General features: G+C 49.1%; 5 protein-coding genes across 5 annotated transcripts; 3 read left to right on the plus strand and 2 right to left on the minus strand.

The window, feature by feature from the left end:
• Nucleotides 1-76: 76 nt before the first annotated feature.
• BCK1_1 (mitogen-activated protein kinase kinase kinase) lies at nucleotides 77-4,720 on the plus strand (the record flags this gene model as incomplete). Its single annotated transcript, XM_064895787.1, has 1 exon — nucleotides 77-4,720. The coding sequence occupies one exon, from the start codon at nucleotides 77-79 to the stop codon at nucleotides 4,718-4,720; it is 4,644 nt and encodes a 1,547-aa protein (XP_064758474.1).
• Nucleotides 4,721-5,882: 1,162 nt separating this feature from the next.
• Nucleotides 5,883-7,758, minus strand: SKN7 (kinase-regulated stress-responsive transcription factor skn7; the record flags this gene model as incomplete). Its single annotated transcript, XM_064895788.1, has 2 exons — nucleotides 5,883-7,647; nucleotides 7,700-7,758. 2 exons carry the CDS (start codon nucleotides 7,756-7,758, stop codon nucleotides 5,883-5,885), a joined length of 1,824 nt encoding a protein of 607 aa, XP_064758475.1.
• A 3,069-nt stretch (nucleotides 7,759-10,827) lies between these two features.
• LTR64_001408 (uncharacterized protein) lies at nucleotides 10,828-11,406 on the plus strand (the record flags this gene model as incomplete). Its single annotated transcript, XM_064895789.1, has 3 exons — nucleotides 10,828-10,830; nucleotides 10,885-11,108; nucleotides 11,169-11,406. 3 exons carry the CDS (start codon nucleotides 10,828-10,830, stop codon nucleotides 11,404-11,406), a joined length of 465 nt encoding a protein of 154 aa, XP_064758476.1.
• Nucleotides 11,407-13,546: 2,140 nt separating this feature from the next.
• On the minus strand, nucleotides 13,547-14,497 carry BMH1 (14-3-3 protein; the record flags this gene model as incomplete). Its single annotated transcript, XM_064895790.1, has 4 exons — nucleotides 13,547-13,660; nucleotides 13,714-14,026; nucleotides 14,080-14,386; nucleotides 14,437-14,497. 4 exons carry the CDS (start codon nucleotides 14,495-14,497, stop codon nucleotides 13,547-13,549), a joined length of 795 nt encoding a protein of 264 aa, XP_064758477.1.
• Nucleotides 14,498-15,837: 1,340 nt separating this feature from the next.
• Nucleotides 15,838-16,236, plus strand: INH1 (ATPase inhibitor; the record flags this gene model as incomplete). Its single annotated transcript, XM_064895791.1, has 3 exons — nucleotides 15,838-15,962; nucleotides 16,015-16,080; nucleotides 16,131-16,236. The coding sequence occupies 3 exons, from the start codon at nucleotides 15,838-15,840 to the stop codon at nucleotides 16,234-16,236; spliced, it is 297 nt and encodes a 98-aa protein (XP_064758478.1).
• Nucleotides 16,237-16,422: the final 186 nt, after the last annotated feature.

The following is a 16,422-nucleotide window of genomic DNA, read 5'->3' on the forward strand; positions in this document are numbered from 1 at the left end:
GGAGAAACAACGATGAAGAGCTGGTTGTGAGCGCTTTCCTTCGTCGCCAGTCCAAGCGCCAACCGAAAGACGCAACATGGACAACCAAAGGCAGCAGCACTATATCCCTGGGCCCCCACCCCTCAATGCTCAGAACAACATGTCTTATCTCCCACCTCCTCCTCCAAGACAAATGGGCGTTCCTCCTCCACCCCCAGGCCCTCATCCATCAGCATATCCTGCTGGAACCGTGTTTGGGATACCGGGAGGCTGGAACCAAAGTTATGGGCGTCCAAACATGGGTCACACACTCCCTCCTCCACCTCCCATGAACGCGAATCAGAGTCAGCAGTACAACATGGCATATGGCAACCCTGGAAGAGCGCCTAATACATTGCCTCCACCTCCGAGAAGAGATGATATGCCCGTACTTTCTGCGACCTTCATCCCAAGTGGGGACTCCTTCGGTCCAGGCGTCGGCATCCCGGCATTAGATGACTTCTCTACCTTCTCAGGTTATGACGGTTACGATCCTGCTGCCTATGCTGATGCCTCCTTGCAGGGCAACAGCTATACATCTAATTCTGCCTACAGTTCCAAACCCACTTCTGCTGGCCCTGATGCCTCAAGAGATACCCGCGCTGCCTCCGCCACTTCTAATCGTCCAAAGTTTCCTCAGCTTCGAGAAAATCCAGACCCTATTTCTCCAGGCCCTCCAACTGCTAATTTGATCAGCCAAGCCTCCGGAAGACCACGCGCTCTGAGTGCTATGACTCCTCAAAACACTTCCTCCGAGCTAGCTAATCAATGGCCTTTGGATAGGGTTCTGCTGTGGCTTGCCAAAAACAGTTTTTCCAGTGAATGGCAAGAGACAGTCCGTATCTTACGCCTTGAGAAAGCTGATTTTCTAGAACTTGGACGTTCCACTGACATCAGAAGCAACCTCAATCGTATGCATCAGTTCATCTATCCACAGCTCAATAAATTATGCAAACAAAATGGTATCGATCCCAAGAAAGAAAGAGATGATGGCAAGAGGTTGCAACGATTGATTTCGGGTATTCTTCAGGGCGAGCCATCTTCGAGTGCAGGAGCCGGCCACCGCAGACGTGAGTCCGGTCTTACAAGCGCTTCTGCAGACTCAAACCTGGAAGCTTCGCCTCACCTCGGAAGTGCCGCTACTCCCAGCACGACTGGCCCGGAAGGAAGTCCTGCAAGGTCAACTTTTGGTCCTTCATTTGGCCAGAGGATGCAGCAGGAGAGAAGTAGTACCATGCCTGTTTACCCCAAGCAGTCGAGTAATGGTTCAACGCCACAAGAAGGTCGTCATGCCGAAAGCTTTGGCCCGCCTCCAACAGGCCGCGCAGACTATACCAGAACCGTCCTCAACGGTATAGGCAACCGAGGTCGCCATAGCCCAAACCTTTCTGGGGATGCTTCATCGCTTTCCACGCGCCAGGATGGCAGTCCAGGTCAAAGTCCTGCACTTGGCCACTCCGTACCTACTCAAATTCAATCAACCCCACACCTACCTTTACGCGACCCAGCCAAAATCCAAAGTGCCGATACTTTTCAGAAAGCGACTGGCTTCTCTCGTGGTAATGCTCCGGCGAACATCGTCACCACTGAAGTTCCACTCGGAGCAGGCAGGTTCTACGAAGCTCACAAATCAGACGGCCGTCCAGAAACACATCGCGCATATAGCAATGAGCCTCACATGAAGGAGCCTAACAAGAGTTTCTTGAGCAAAGTCTTTCGAGGTGGTAGAAAACCAGATCCTAACGATTCTATGTTTGAGGAGCCATCTCCCACCAGTCCCCGGGATTTCCTACCAAAGTTGCCCTATGCACGTACCCAGCTCAACCAAAGCGATGCTGCTGCAGCACAACGGCCTCAGTCCGCCACGGTCGAAAATGAGCGAGCAGACTTGTTGCCTAGGAAAGTGCCAAGAAGATTCATCATGGTAACGCCAGACTACTGGAATTACCGCCTAATTGACGTAACAGACGTTGAGTCAGCAACTGCTCTCAAGCACAAGATCGCCCTTGAGCTGGGTCTTGCCGATATGGATTATGCGCAAATCTATGTGACAGAGCCTGGCAAAGTTGAACACGACGACCCTCTGACCGATGCCATGCTTGCAGCCGCACGTAGCGGCGCTGACACGTCCGGCAACCTCAAGCTCTACGTCCGCAGCCCAACGCTGTCGGCATTGGCACCTCATGGTGATGGGCTAGGTATGTTTGCCTCGCAGACTCAGTACCAGCGTGAATCTTTGGGCAAACCAATGAGTAGAGAGCAGCTCCAGAAAGCGGCAGAGGCTTATCGAGAGGAGACAGAGAAGAAACGGCAAGCCTACCTACTATCACGGGACAACAAAAGGAATCAAACGTCCGAAGCAGGTACGCCTGTCTTCGACTTTGATCACCCCTCGCCAAGAGATTCGTCTCTAGAAAAGAAGAGCGATGAGCTTGTGCCCTTACGCAAGCCACCTCCTGCGCCATCTGCTTCACAGATGCTTACCAAGGTGAACTCTCTGCGAATGACCTCGCAGCACAAGAGCAGATCATCTATCGACAATAGTAAAAGATCATCTGACAGCTTGCAAGATGAGCCTTCTTTATGGAGCCGCAGCCGTTTCGATCCATCAGGAGGTATTGGTGCAGCTATTGCATCTTCGAGCAAGATTGCTGTGCTACCGGCGGCCGCAAGTGGTCCGAAACCGCCACGTACTGTTACGATTGGGAATGTCGACAACAGTATGCCCAAACCTCGAACACCTTTCAGACAAGACACTGTAGACTCGTCGCCTCACATTCGGGCTGGGACCGATTCTATCTTGCAGGATGGTATGGGACGACGAAAATCGTATGGCCCAGATCTGGAATTCAAGGAGACTAACGTGGCATTCGACTCATCGCCCAATCCACAGCCTTCCAGTAAGGATGACTCCGATGATGATTCTGATGAGGGCCTGTTTGCGATAAAGATAAGACCCAAGGCCGACACACTTAAGAGGAACGACCATCGACCAGCGTTAACAGTTGACACTGATCATCTCGCTGGCAACAAGCGCAAATCGGTAGCTTTTGCGAAGACACCATCATCTAATGATAGTGGCTCCGCAGGCGCTGTCAACACTGGCGACGAAAGTGCCGGCACCGCCACCAGTGATGGTTACAACCAGCGGAGCTTTTCCGGAGGTAGTGCTGGTTGGGAAGACCGTTCACCTGAAGAAGGACGAGCTCGTCCAAACTCCTTCTACAGCGATATCTGGGCAAATCGTCCCGTGGTCGAGAATATCGTGGAGGCCCTCGACCAATACTTTCCTGGCGTCGATCTCGATAAGCCATTCATGGAGGTTGGTGGGGAAGGCTCTCCCATGTCGTCCGATCGTAACCCATTGGATGAGCTCAAGGCCCGACTTGGTCAGAATATCACGTTTGGAACTCATGGGCTGAACCTTGACTTTGAGAAAAAGAAGGACTCTGACACTCTAGGATCAGATGAGTCAACTTTGAAGGCAAACCAAAGAAACAAGGTTGCCAGTGTCGCCAGCCGACAATTGACCAAGTCAGGAGGTCTCAACCGCATGAAGTCCATCAGAGAAGTCGCTCAAAAGGCCAACGATCTTAATCGAGGTCCATCGGTCGCATACAAGGCACAACAAGCAGTTCAGCCACAGCAAAACAATGCCATGCTGCGTAGGAAGAGTACAAAAATGTTCGGCGCAAATATTGTTCAAATAAAACCACAACGTGGTAGTCGGTTGAGTCAGTTGGAGCCAATTCCTCAAGAAGACGTGCCTACCGAGAACACGCCCGCACGTCAGGCTACCTTCAAGATCATAAGAGGTCAGCTGATTGGCAAAGGTACTTACGGCCGCGTCTATCTAGGCATGAACGCTACCACTGGTGAATTCCTTGCAGTCAAACAGGTAGAGGTCAACCAGAAGGGCTCACAGAACGACAAGGAACGCATTGCAGAATTGGTAAAAGCACTTGATATTGAGATTCAAACCATGCAGCACCTCGACCATCCGAATGTTGTGCAGTATCTTGGTTGCGACAGACAGCCACTATCCATTTCTATCTACCTCGAGTATATTTCCGGTGGCAGTGTCGGTTCCTGTCTGCGTAAACACGGCAAGTTCGAAGAGTCTGTAGTGAAGTCGATGACTATACAGACTCTAAAGGGGTTGAAATACCTGCACGATGAAGGCATCTTGCATCGAGACTTGAAAGCAGACAATATTCTTCTTGATCTTGATGGAACATGTAAGATATCGGATTTTGGTATCTCCAAGAAGAGCGACGACATCTACAGAGACGATATTACAAACTCTATGCAAGGCTCGGTCTTCTGGATGGCTCCAGAGGTAGTCAGAACCGACGCAGGTGGCTACTCTGCCAAAGTTGACATCTGGTCTCTAGGCTGTGTGGTCTTGGAAATGTTTGCAGGCAAACGTCCTTGGTCGAGAGAGGAAGCCATTGGAGCCATCTTCAAACTTGGCTCTTTGCAGCAAGCTCCTCCTATCCCTGAGGACGTTACGGCGACAGCAAGTGTGCAGGGCCTAGCTTTTATGTACGATTGCTTTCAGGTTAATCCTGCTGATCGTCCAACTGCGCAGACGTTATTGGAGCATAGTCTGTTCTGTATCGAAGATCCATATTACAATTTCTTCGACTCTGACCTGGCTCAGAAGTTAAGGTTATCAAACATGATGCCAGTGCAAGCCTAGAGAGGGATGTTGCCTTCGACTGCAAAGGCTGCTTTTGACATACCTGGCGGACAACGCTTACGAGTATTCGAGGTCGTTTCAAATCGATGCTACATAATGAACAAGGCACAATATACAGGATTTGAAAGCTATCGGAAAAGGGTGCTCTCGTATGAAGATGTTTTGGAATATACATCCGGGTGGATTTTTGGTATTTGATCGTTCAGCAAGCGTTTGTTGTGGTGGGAAGCAGGCTTAGCATGAACGAGGTAGCAATTTAAATGTGATATTTGAGTGTCGGATATATCGCAATATATTCTTCAATCTACAATACTTGTAACCCAACCTGAATCATTATGCTGGATCTCAATTCTCACTCGTACTAAATACTCTATTCTCCGTTCTTTACGTCGTCCACGTCCTTCATATCTGCGAAAAGCGCCCAGGCTTTCCTGATCATGCTTGCTTGCTCGCTTGATCAATCCGAAACACATTGCTAGAACAAGGCAGATTTCCAAATATGCGACCAAAACTAGCAACATGCTCAAATGATCTAGAAATCCAGCCCTATGCCTAACATAACATAACAGCACTTCCGCCTCGTATCTATGTCGTATCGTTGTTTTGATTGATGACTTCCGTTGAAGCCGTTGTCACCGGTAATAATCTGACATTTCTGTGGGTCTCTCTTAGAATAACGCCGTGCCTGTCAGTGCGCTGCTCCATGGACAGGTAACATTGTCAGTATAAATACTGGTCATTCGGAGTAAGGAGGTGTCTGTGAATTTCAGATATGTGTCTGAACTGCCGCTCGGGAGTGGCTGAGCGCTCCTTAGTGTTCCTGTAGACGTTCCGATACTGCAGGCTTATAAGGTAATAGTCCTGCGTTCATCCGGCCATGCGGTGTTTGTTGTCCCTCTCCCAATTGCCGCTGGTTGTCCGCCTTTGATCTTTTTCGACCAGCACGCACACTTGTGCTATGTCGTGATCGTATTGTCGCGACTTTCAGGATGCGACTCCGGAGTATTCAATCAGGCCCTCTCTGGCCTTTGAGCCTTGACCAGCCGGGGTCGATTTGCGGCGGGGCGACGAACAATTCCGGATGCGAATTTATGACGACAGTTTGACAATTATGAAGACTTTCTTGGGAGAAATTTTGCGTTCTTTTTCCAGATCTTTTTTATTACTGTGGTCTTGCTGCAACTGGTTGTCCAGTATACGTGCCCGATACCCTTTGTCGCTTGACTGCTGGGTTCATGTCCTGCCCAGACATCTCGGATGGACCTCTCCTGTGTTGCATCATGCCTGGCTGTGGACCTGCGGGTAACATCGGACGATTGGGGTTGAGCGGTGTAGTCGGTTGGGCTTGGTACGCAGCATTATTGCTGTCCATGTAGTTGGCATACGGAATTGACATGCTCGCTGAGACAGGCGATACTCCGGAATATTGGCTCGGTGAGTTCCAAGTACCTGTCGATCCTGCTGGTGATGCGCCTTGTGACATATCGTCCTGTACAGACCGAGAATTTGGTGGGTGTGTTGTCAGGCTTGGATTGACACCTACAGGCGCAGGAGGAGCCATTCCTTCCGGAATCTTCTTCATGTGCATCAAGTGCTTCTCAAGCATATCCAATAGTGATTTTCTGGTGAAAGGCTTAGGTAAAACATCGTCCATTCCGTGCTGAAAGTACATTTGAATATCGTCGGACCTGATGTTTGAAGTCATCGCTACTATAGGTGTTCGATCGAATTGACGTATTATGTGACACGCTGATACACCGTCCAAGTTTGGCATTATGATGTCCATCAGGATCAAATCGTATTTTCCACCTTCTTGAACCTTGCTTACAGCCTCGAGTCCGTCTAGTGCTGTGTCGATCGTGCAGGAGAACGATAACAAGAACTTGGCGCCAATCTGACGACAAGTCGGATCATCTTCGACGAGTAGGACTCGTGGTGAGCGGGCCCATCCTGGATCGGCGTAGTTGCTCTTCTTGCGACTCTCCGCGTACTTGTTGCGTAGCTCACCTGCATCGACCTCTTTACTGGGCAATGGATAAGGAATGTGAGGTAAGTGCTCACTATACATTGGATCAATGCCGTTATTACCACCTGTAGGATAGACGATTTGCTCGAGTTGACCGTCACTGAGTTTCGAGTAACCCATACTGCCACTGGAGTGTGTGGAGGCTGGCCCTCGCATGCCGTTCTGTGCTGCTGATGGGTACGAATTCTCGAAACCAGGAAAATTGAGCTGGGGATCAACGTTGTACTCTTGCATCAACTGCTGAGCGTGCTGTAGTGGTGAAGCAGGAGCTTCCTCATCGACAGCACCAATGTTCTGACTCGTTGGCGTCAGAGTTGTCCCAGCGTTGTCCTGGGCATTCGGGAACAGAACCTTGCTATTGCGGCGTTGCTGCGCATCGACTGTGTTCAAGTATTTCATAACATCCTGCATAACACGATCGTGGTTGAGTACAGTCCGGTGCAGACGTACCATTTCTTGAACCATAGTCTGGTGGTTGACACGAAGCTCGTGGTTGCTGGCCTCCAACATCTGGATTTGTTGTGCTTGAGCGACAATCTGCTGGTTCATAAGGTCAATTTGCTGGATAGGCATATCTCCATCTACAATAGCGCCTTTGTTCCGAGGTGCAGGCGCTTTCCTTCTGATATTATCTAGCGTATCTTTGCTGTTTGCTTTGAACTCAGGGTGCTTGAACTCCCATGCATTTGGACCGTACTGCGATTGTTGCCCATCCTCGTTATTCTGCCGCACTTTATGGAAATCATATTTATTCAGTTGCCGTACAAAACTGGCAAAGTTGGAATGCTTGAAGTGTTTTGGTAGAATGTGTTTCGTAAATTTTTCATTTTCCAGGACCACGAAACTGTCACCATCGTCACCCCACCTAACCACGGAAGAATAAGAAGGATCCTCGAGCATCCTGGAATAGAATTAGACTACCGTGCGACATGGTGGTACGGGATGAAACATACTTGTAGAGCTTGCGAACAAAGTCGCTCGAGTTGTTCGCGTTCTGTCCACCCGGATCCATCTTGAGCGATTGTGGTGCGATAACGCGTGAAATGTTACAACCGGGAGCGGGACTAATGAGAATGAAGGTGCGCTTTGCGTGTCGGCTCTCGAGTGAACAGATCTAGCTGCGCGATGATATGCAACTATCCGCTCGGCTTATTGCAGCATTGCGCCAGTCTCGAGACCAAGGATGTGTTTCGAGAATGGATTGCCGAGCTCTTCTTTATTGCTATATAGGGAGCAAGAGGGCGTGCGATGAACAGCTAGCTGACCAGATTGCAGTCGGAAAGCATTGGCAGGATTAGTGGTAGAAGCTGTCCGTGAAGTGTCGCGAAAGGTGCTGCTGTACTCGTGCGCCGATATACCGGAGCAAGTGGAGCTTTTCGGACTGGTCCGTACGCGAACGACAATCTGATGTACAAGAGCAAATATTAATGGCTGAAGACTGACGTGGTCTGCAGGGCTGGATCAAGACCAGCAAGACTGTGTGACAATGATGTTGAAGATAGCAAGGTACGATGTTGGGAGGGGATCGCCAAGCTCGATGATGGATGCAAGTCAAGCACGACAAAGAAACTTTGGGCTCTAAAAGCGAAAAAAAGCTGGGGTCCAAGGTCCTGCTGAAAGAGCTGCTGCGTTCCACGCTCTAAAATCGAAACAAGCGCAAGGAAGTGAAGAAAAGGGAACAAGAATCCAGCGTAGAACGAACAACATGCAGTAGCGCATCAGTAGCTGTGAACGCTTTTCATCAAAGCAGAGCGTCAAAAGATGGGACGCTCCCAATGAATGCGACAGACGATGATGTTGATGGCGCTCTTTCGCCGGCTGTACTAGTGTGCTGTACCCTGGTCACATTGACATTGTTCGCAACACATCCCAAGCGATCAGCGATCAGCAATCAACGATCACTCGCTAAGCTCATTCAGGCAGTCTTCTATGGTGAGCAACCGGTCGACTTCAAGTACCAAAGTACACCACGAGCGACTGTTACCATAGCCAGGTAGGACAGTGGTTGTTGCCACTTCCGAGTTCGTGAGATAAAGTATTGTAGCTTGTATTCCCTCCAGAAACATAGATCCCATGTCCGGAACTCCTTGTGAGCGGCTGAGATACCCTGCAACCTATCCAAAATTTATTGATATGGTAGCGAATGACAGGATTGAGAGTTGAAGTTAGCGGCGAAATAATTACAGCGATTTCGCGGAGCTCGTTGGAGGCTGCAGGCACGTTTCTGTCGGTAACACCTGCCGTCTTCCGTACGCTTTTTGTTCGGGTGAAGCATAAAATATTAGGTAGAACGCTTGTTCAGACAAGGCGTAGGCTCACCTCTTTTTGTCTATCGAAATGCTCGAGTGGGATAGGCGAATCGTCCAATTCATCAGATTTTCGTCTTGTTCCATTGTTGCTGTTGAGCGAACTAAATCCTCTCCAAGCATGTTCGCCATGGCTGGATAAACAAGACCATTCCCGTAAGCACTAGCCTATACGAGTAGAACCTCAAAAACACAAGACCGCAAAGGAAAGCTGCCGTCCTACTGTCTCCGAGCTCGTTGTGAGTACTCGTAAACTCTTGAAGTTTCAATACTCGTGATGACGTTACTTATCGGGCCGCCCGATCTCCGGTTCTAAAACCTTGCTCGTTACAGTCGCTGAACACGAATGGCGATCGATCTCAAACTCAGCTGCATAGAGCTATTACTAGTAGCGGCGGGCCATCTTGCTCGAATGCAACGAGCCTGTTTTGGATTGTTTCCCACCATACATTTACGACTGTCAGCGACAGCGACAACGTTGAGTCTGGCTGGTACGGTCAGGTTCGACAGCGCGCTCAAGCTGTTCGAAAAGTCATGTCAAAATCTGACTCAGCACTTAACACACATAACTGATTTTGACGTATATCTGCAGTAGATGCTGGAGCACAATCATTGTGGTCGTGCTCCTAGCTATATCTCTCCCCGAAAGCATACATTATGTTGGACCAGGATATTTTCGAAGCTGACTTGTACGCATAGCTCAGCAGCTAACCGGACGACAGCTGTGGATGGCATCAGCAGGCGGCATAGCTGTCGATGTATCCCCTCTAGGATGGTTACAGCCTTGCGAAGTGCTACCACAACTGCAGCCAACGATATCCGAGAACGTACTTGTAGCATGGCAAGAGCCGCAGGGAACGTGCAAGGTTGTTGTTCGACAACGGCCCGCGTGGTCGACAAGAGTCTAGACCCCAGGAAGAAGCTAGAACATGGAATGCTTCCAAATCACGACCATGCCCAAACTTTATGGCGTCCTCCTGCATCACGTAGCAGCTTGACCGTGTATAAGCTGCTACAAGAGTGACAAGGGTACGTTCCAAACTTGTAGATAACTGTCGCAAAAGCTCCTGGTCATCCGGCAGCAGATTTCGAGGACAGCAACGAGTCTCTCGACTTGCTGTGATCTGGTCATTAGCAGTACATCTAATCGATAGAAAAAGAATTGTGACACTTCTGAACACTGGCACGAGAACCAAAGCACCAGTTGCCAGTGTTTATACACATGGCATCAAGCTATCAAGCTATCAAGCTATGTTCTTCGACAAGAGGTGGAGCTTACTGATCAAGCAGTTAGTATAGAGGTATAGCAAAAGCAGTCTATCAATACGAGCTTGTCGCTGGATAGCATGCTCAGACTACACTGCATTGTAACTATTCTATGCACTGGACAGCGATCTTCACCACGATTTGAATTTCCAAACCCTGAATTGAGTACCTGTTGTGAAATCCGACAGGGAACACACCCCACTCGTGCCTATCCTGACCAATTAGATTGAATACCTTTCTCTCTTCTTCTTCTTCTTCACTTGAGCTGCTATCGTTCCTGCTATGGAGCAGAAGTGAAGTTGTGGAATCAACAAGTGCGATAAACCGCAACTGCTCGGATTGTATAAACAACTCAAATTGACTTCCCCGCATCGATGTCACAACCTTTTACAAAAAGATTTGTTTCTTCCGTATTTTGTCCCTCCATTCGCCCACTACGTCCTCTTCACAGTACACGATCAATCAGGAACTCAATTCAATTTAAATTATTTAGTATATCAACCGCAAGTATGGTATGTAGTTCAAACTTCTACTGCGACGAGATCTCTTATCTAACAGGACTTTAGGTCAAAGTCGGCGACTCTATTCCTGACATTGAACTATTTGAGGACAGCCCTGGCAATAAGGTCAACCTCTCAAAAGAGCTTGCACAAGGAGAAGGTCTGATCATCGGCGTCCCAGCTGCCTTCTCCCCAGGATGTTCAGACTCGCACATTCCTGGCTACCTTGCCGATCCTAAGTTGAAGGAGGCCGGAAAGGCCTTCATCATCTCCGTCAACGATGCTTTTGTGTGAGTGCGCAAATAACACTGCAGCAAGAAGCATTGACCACACCACTAACCTCATCGCAGCATGAAGGCGTGGGGCAAGACACTCGATTCCGACAAGAACTCAGGTATTCGATTCCTTGGAGATGCTTCAGGCGCCTTCTCCCGTGCTTGGGACGTCGAGTTCGACGCGACCCCTCTGATGGGCAACAAGCGCAGCAAGCGATATGCAGTCAAGACCAAGGACGGAAAAGTCACAAAGATTGCTATTGAGCCGGACAATATCGGCATCAACGAATCCGCAGCTGACAAGTTCTTGTGAGCAAGATACTGTCACCCACGACTCCACCAGCAATAGACTTTCGAGTTGGAGATATGTGAGGTTTAGCAGCAGCGGCAGGGCATAGTCAGCGAGCATATGTAAGTGTCTACAATGTCTACATGTCTAGAAACATATTCAAGATACCCAAGTCGTTATACATATAGAGAGTGCGGTCAGCGACAGCACGAAGGAATAAGATATGCTTCGTCTTCTTAACGTGTTACCTTTTGTATTGCGAACCCATGAGAATGGTGCCAACTGTGCTGAACACAGTGAACGACTCTCGCATCCCCATTTAAAAGAGGATCGCTAGCCAACCCATATCCTAACGTCCCCGGGCGAAAGCTATTAGTAGCCAAGATATTTGACCCCCATAACTAGCCATGTTGTCTTAAATATGCACATACTATGTCTAGCAGCAAAAGACCCCTTCACAGAGAAACAGCCTCTGGCTCCATACGCTCAATGCAAAAGCTCTTTTCTGAAAATTTTGTCCAATACTGTTTCCTCAACCTCTCCTATCTACCACCACATCCACACCCTTTCCTATGCACATAAATCTCTGTAGAGCTAGGCACAGTCATATCAAACACTCTCACCCCACACATCTCAGTATCGGCTCTCTCGAATGGCTGAACCGCCTCCAGCACCGAGCCGAACAGCTCAACATCTCTGGCTCTATCTTCCTGGACCGTCGCTCGACCTGAATCACCTCTGCTCTCACTCTTACCGTCGCTGGGCTGGCGCCACGCCACCAAAGCCTGTGCACGCCCCTTTCTCCCTCTGTGTAAGTTCTCCGTCCGCTTCAGGATCTTAGCATGCTCCGAGCAGATACCAGCGGTACTCGAAGACCAGCTTCCATTACAGAACAGAGTCATACTTGGCTTCGCACAATCGGCACAGATCTGTAGGTAGCACTCCTCGCTGCTTGGAGTATATAGCGATACTGGTGGTAGGGATATGGATGAGAATGGAGGTCTCATGAAAGAAGAGAAGGGTTCGATTGATTCGGAGGTAATGGTCTGTTTGTGCTGTATAGCTATGGCTGAGACAATGTATATGGCGGTGAGTGTTGGGAGATGTGTCTTGAGTGTCGATATTGCAGAAGGGTCGTGGCCTGTGTTGTTGGAGGAGTCATTACGGCGGTGTCGACGAGTTGTATCTCCAGTATAGGAGCTTGCTGGCCTAGAAGCCAGGTCAACACCTTTTACTCCAATATTTGCTGCGGCAGAGACTCCAGCCGCCGCATCCAAGATAGACTTCCTCGAGCGACTATCAGGTCTCAGCACAAGATGTCGAGGCAACGTGCTGCTCGGCGGAGTACTCGATGTAGACGAGATCGAAACCCACTCATCTGCATCGGACTCGAAATCCGAGGCATCTGACACATCAGAATCGTATATGGAGAATTTGGCTGGATTGATATGGATCGCTGGCGTCCTCTTTGTTGCTAGTGCCATGACATATACCAGGCTTCGTCGTTAGTAGATCGACAATTACATTGATTGACCACGAGGAAGAACATGCACAGATACATGAGACGCAGACATCGTTGATAGGCCATCCTTTTATATCTGTAAGTTCTTGTACTAGATTGAGAGTTGCCTTGAGCCCAGTCAAGGCTGAAGCAAAACGCTGTGAGATTGAGAAGGACACATCCTGTTCCAGCGATGACACGGTGTTACATTACCTGTCTGGATTGACAGGACATGTATAGTCAAAAATTGGCATGCAACATCATCTGGACGACGATTGTCCTAGTTTAAAGGTAAAGTTGAGGCAGACGGAAAGTGACTGTCGTGGTCTTGGCGAGTGGGCGAAGACTCTGCAGGCGTTGATTGAGGATGACTTCACAAGCCACCAAAGCCATTTGTCTCTGAGCATAAACACCTGCTCAGCAATCGCTGTTCTCTATGTCTGTCTTACACTACTACCTATGCACGACCGACTGACCAAGCTATCGTGTATCATCGATAGAGCTAAAGCTCTGGGATATCGTAAATGTAACAAGGAAGAGTGGGTATAGCTGTATCGCGAACTTGTTACAAGAGTACCAGGTGCTCGAAGAGCGCAAGGAACCGAAAGCAATCTGGATTTTGCACAAGCCTCCTTGTATCAATCATTCCAACTCCATTTCCTTCTAGTCAGCCTTTTCAGTAGCTTCAGGTGCGGCAGCGGCCTCAGTCTCCTTTGGTGCTTCGGCCGATTGGCCTTGCTGTTCTTGTGGCTCGGCCTCGGACGAAGTCCAGAGAGTCTAATACGTGTTAGCAATACGTCGGTGGTAAAACCGGGCAGAGAGTTGCATACCAAGTTATCTCTCAGGAGCTGCATGATGAGAGTGGAGTCCTTGTAGCTCTCCTCGCTCAAGGTATCAAGCTCAGCGATAGCATCATCGAAAGCTTGTTTGGCAAGATGGCAAGCCTGATCTGGGGAGTTGAGGATTTCGTAGTAGAAAACAGAGAAGTTCAGCGCGAGACCCAATCGGATTGGGTGTGTAGGAGCAAGGTCGGTCGATGCGACCTCGGTAGCGTTCTTATAGGCCTCAAGAGACTTGTCCGCTGAGCCTTTCCTCTTGTCTGCAACGGCGAATTCAGCAAGATATCGGTGGTAGTCGCCCTTCCTGTACACAAGTGTTAGTCTTGGTGCACCAACGTCGTGGGAATCGAGAATTACATCTTGTGATAGAAGACCTTTGATTCGCCGGTCTTTGCGGACGCAATCAAGTGCTTGTCCAGGACATCAAGGATGTCTTCACAGATCTTTCCAAGCTCCTCCTCAATCTTCTGTCTGTATTCTTTGATGAGCTTGACCTGAGCCTCGTTGCCCTTGGACTCCTCCTTCTGCTCAATGGAAGTGACAATTCTCCACGACGCACGCCTGGCGCCGATGACATTCTTGTATGCGACGGATAGGAGATTTCGTTCTTCGACGGTGAGTTCTTGGTCTGCCGAAGCCACGACCTTCATGTTCTCGACCATTTCTGTTGCCTATCAGTGTGAAACTTGCGGGAGAATGGAAGCTGGAATATACCTTCATATCGCTCGGCCTGCTCAGCCAACTTGGCCAGGTAGACTGACTCTTCGACACCCATTTTGCGTTTTAGAGTAGGATTGTCCTGAGAAAAGAACAATCAGCAACAATCATTCAGACAGCATCGAAAAGTAAGTATCACAAGCAACAATGTCTTTCTGCCACTCAGCTGTGTGGGTATCTCGGAGTTTGTTGACACCTCTGCCTCCGAGCCATCGATGAAGGCTTGAGACGTAGCCATCTAGAAGTCGTGCAGAATGAGATTGAGGTGTATCTATTCAACCAGCCGTCGATGTAGAACTGCAGAACTGCAAAACTTTGTGCGGACGCAAATGGTGTTCACAATGCGATCAATAGCGTAGTCCCACGAAAATCTCAGAAGTATTATCCGGTCGACAATTTGGCAGGCTCGAGGTGCTTTCAAGACGGCAATTGCCAGGTAATAGCTGAAGATTGAACGTGGGGCAGGAAGTGCGTGCCCCTATGGGAAGGCACGGACGGGACAGTCGCATCTTACCTGAATCAAGGAAGGACCAATAAATGTGGAAGGTGTGCGATAGCTGAAGAGCTATGCTGTGGTTCAAAGTCGAATAGACAGTGGTTGATTATGCGAAGCGGAAGGTATACTGATAGGCAGTAATGTTGAATGCGAGTGTTTGATCGAGGAGAACCAAAGTTGTGGGCAGTTCTAAAGAGTACAGAAAGCCACAAGCGGGCACAGGCTCAAGGGCCAAACTGCGTCCAGCCGGCCAGATTACGCACTATGCTACTTTTGTTTGTCACTTTAATCTTGCCTTTACAGCCTGTGAAGCGTCGTAAACATGGCAAATTGGCTTACGACCATGTGATGTCTCATCTCTGAAGAGCGTGTCAAACACCAAAGCGCCCAACAGCGATCAGGCTGAAACAGTGGTTTCTTCGTGCTTGAACCACGTATTTCGATATCCGTCAATCACATTAGAAATGGCATTGTTTGTTACTGCGCCCAGACCAGAGCAAACACGATACGAAGAGAACAGATGAGTCGAGTAGACTCGTCATAGGAGAAATTGCAATTGTAGATTGTGCTCTATCGCTTTATTCAAGGATCGAATTTAATTCCAGCTTCGTGCTCTGTTGAGTGTTGAGGCTGAAGCATTGTACTTGTGACTAGCCACTCGAACAATTGTCATCGCTCACATAGACGGCCATTACCACCCGAAATTCCGTGTACATGCCTCGAAGCGACGGAACATCGTTGATCCTTGAATGCGAGGTTGACGTAAGGCAAGCCGCCAGTCTGACAACGAGCTCTAACTGAATCAAGCAGCTGGTGGCTTGATCGATCAACCACAACTTCAGTACCATTCTCCGAAACTCGTGTACAGTCATATCGAACAACCTGCTCCTCATCTATCGAAAATGAACATGCTACGCACTTCGGCTTTCAAGCTCAACCGAGCTTCGTCGCGGTCCTTCTCCGCTGCAGCTCTTCGACAGGCAGAGGGTGATGTTGGCGGCACCAGATTTGGTGGTTCAGCTGCATCGTATGTTCAGGGTTGTTGGGATAGAATAGCAACAGCTGATAGGTCTACCTAGGGACTCTTTCAACAAACGAGAACAAGCAAGCGAGAACAAGTTCATCCGAGAAAGAGAGAAGGAGGCGTACGTTAAAACAACAGCACACACGAAGACCTCCACTAATTCACGTCTAGACTCAAAGCCCTGAAGGAGAAGCTGAAGGCCCAGAGAGCACACCTCGATGATCTGGACAAACATATCGATGAGCTTGAAAGAGGTGCAGGTGGTGAGCAAAACTAGTGAATATCTGAAAAGGTTGAGAGAAGCGAGGTGTCAATGACGGGCAGATGGGCTGCTATGCTGCGGAGCGAGCGATCATCGTGACGAGACAGCCATCCACCATTCCAACTTGATATCGTATAGGACTACTGGCTAATTGTGATGGCGATACAGGTCAATGAGTGCTGAAGGAGAAGGTATGCAAAA

Source organism: Lithohypha guttulata (genome assembly GCF_036872675.1).
Source record: "Lithohypha guttulata strain CCFEE 5908 chromosome Unknown scaffold_1, whole genome shotgun sequence".
NCBI lineage: Eukaryota > Fungi > Ascomycota > Eurotiomycetes > Chaetothyriales > Trichomeriaceae > Lithohypha > Lithohypha guttulata.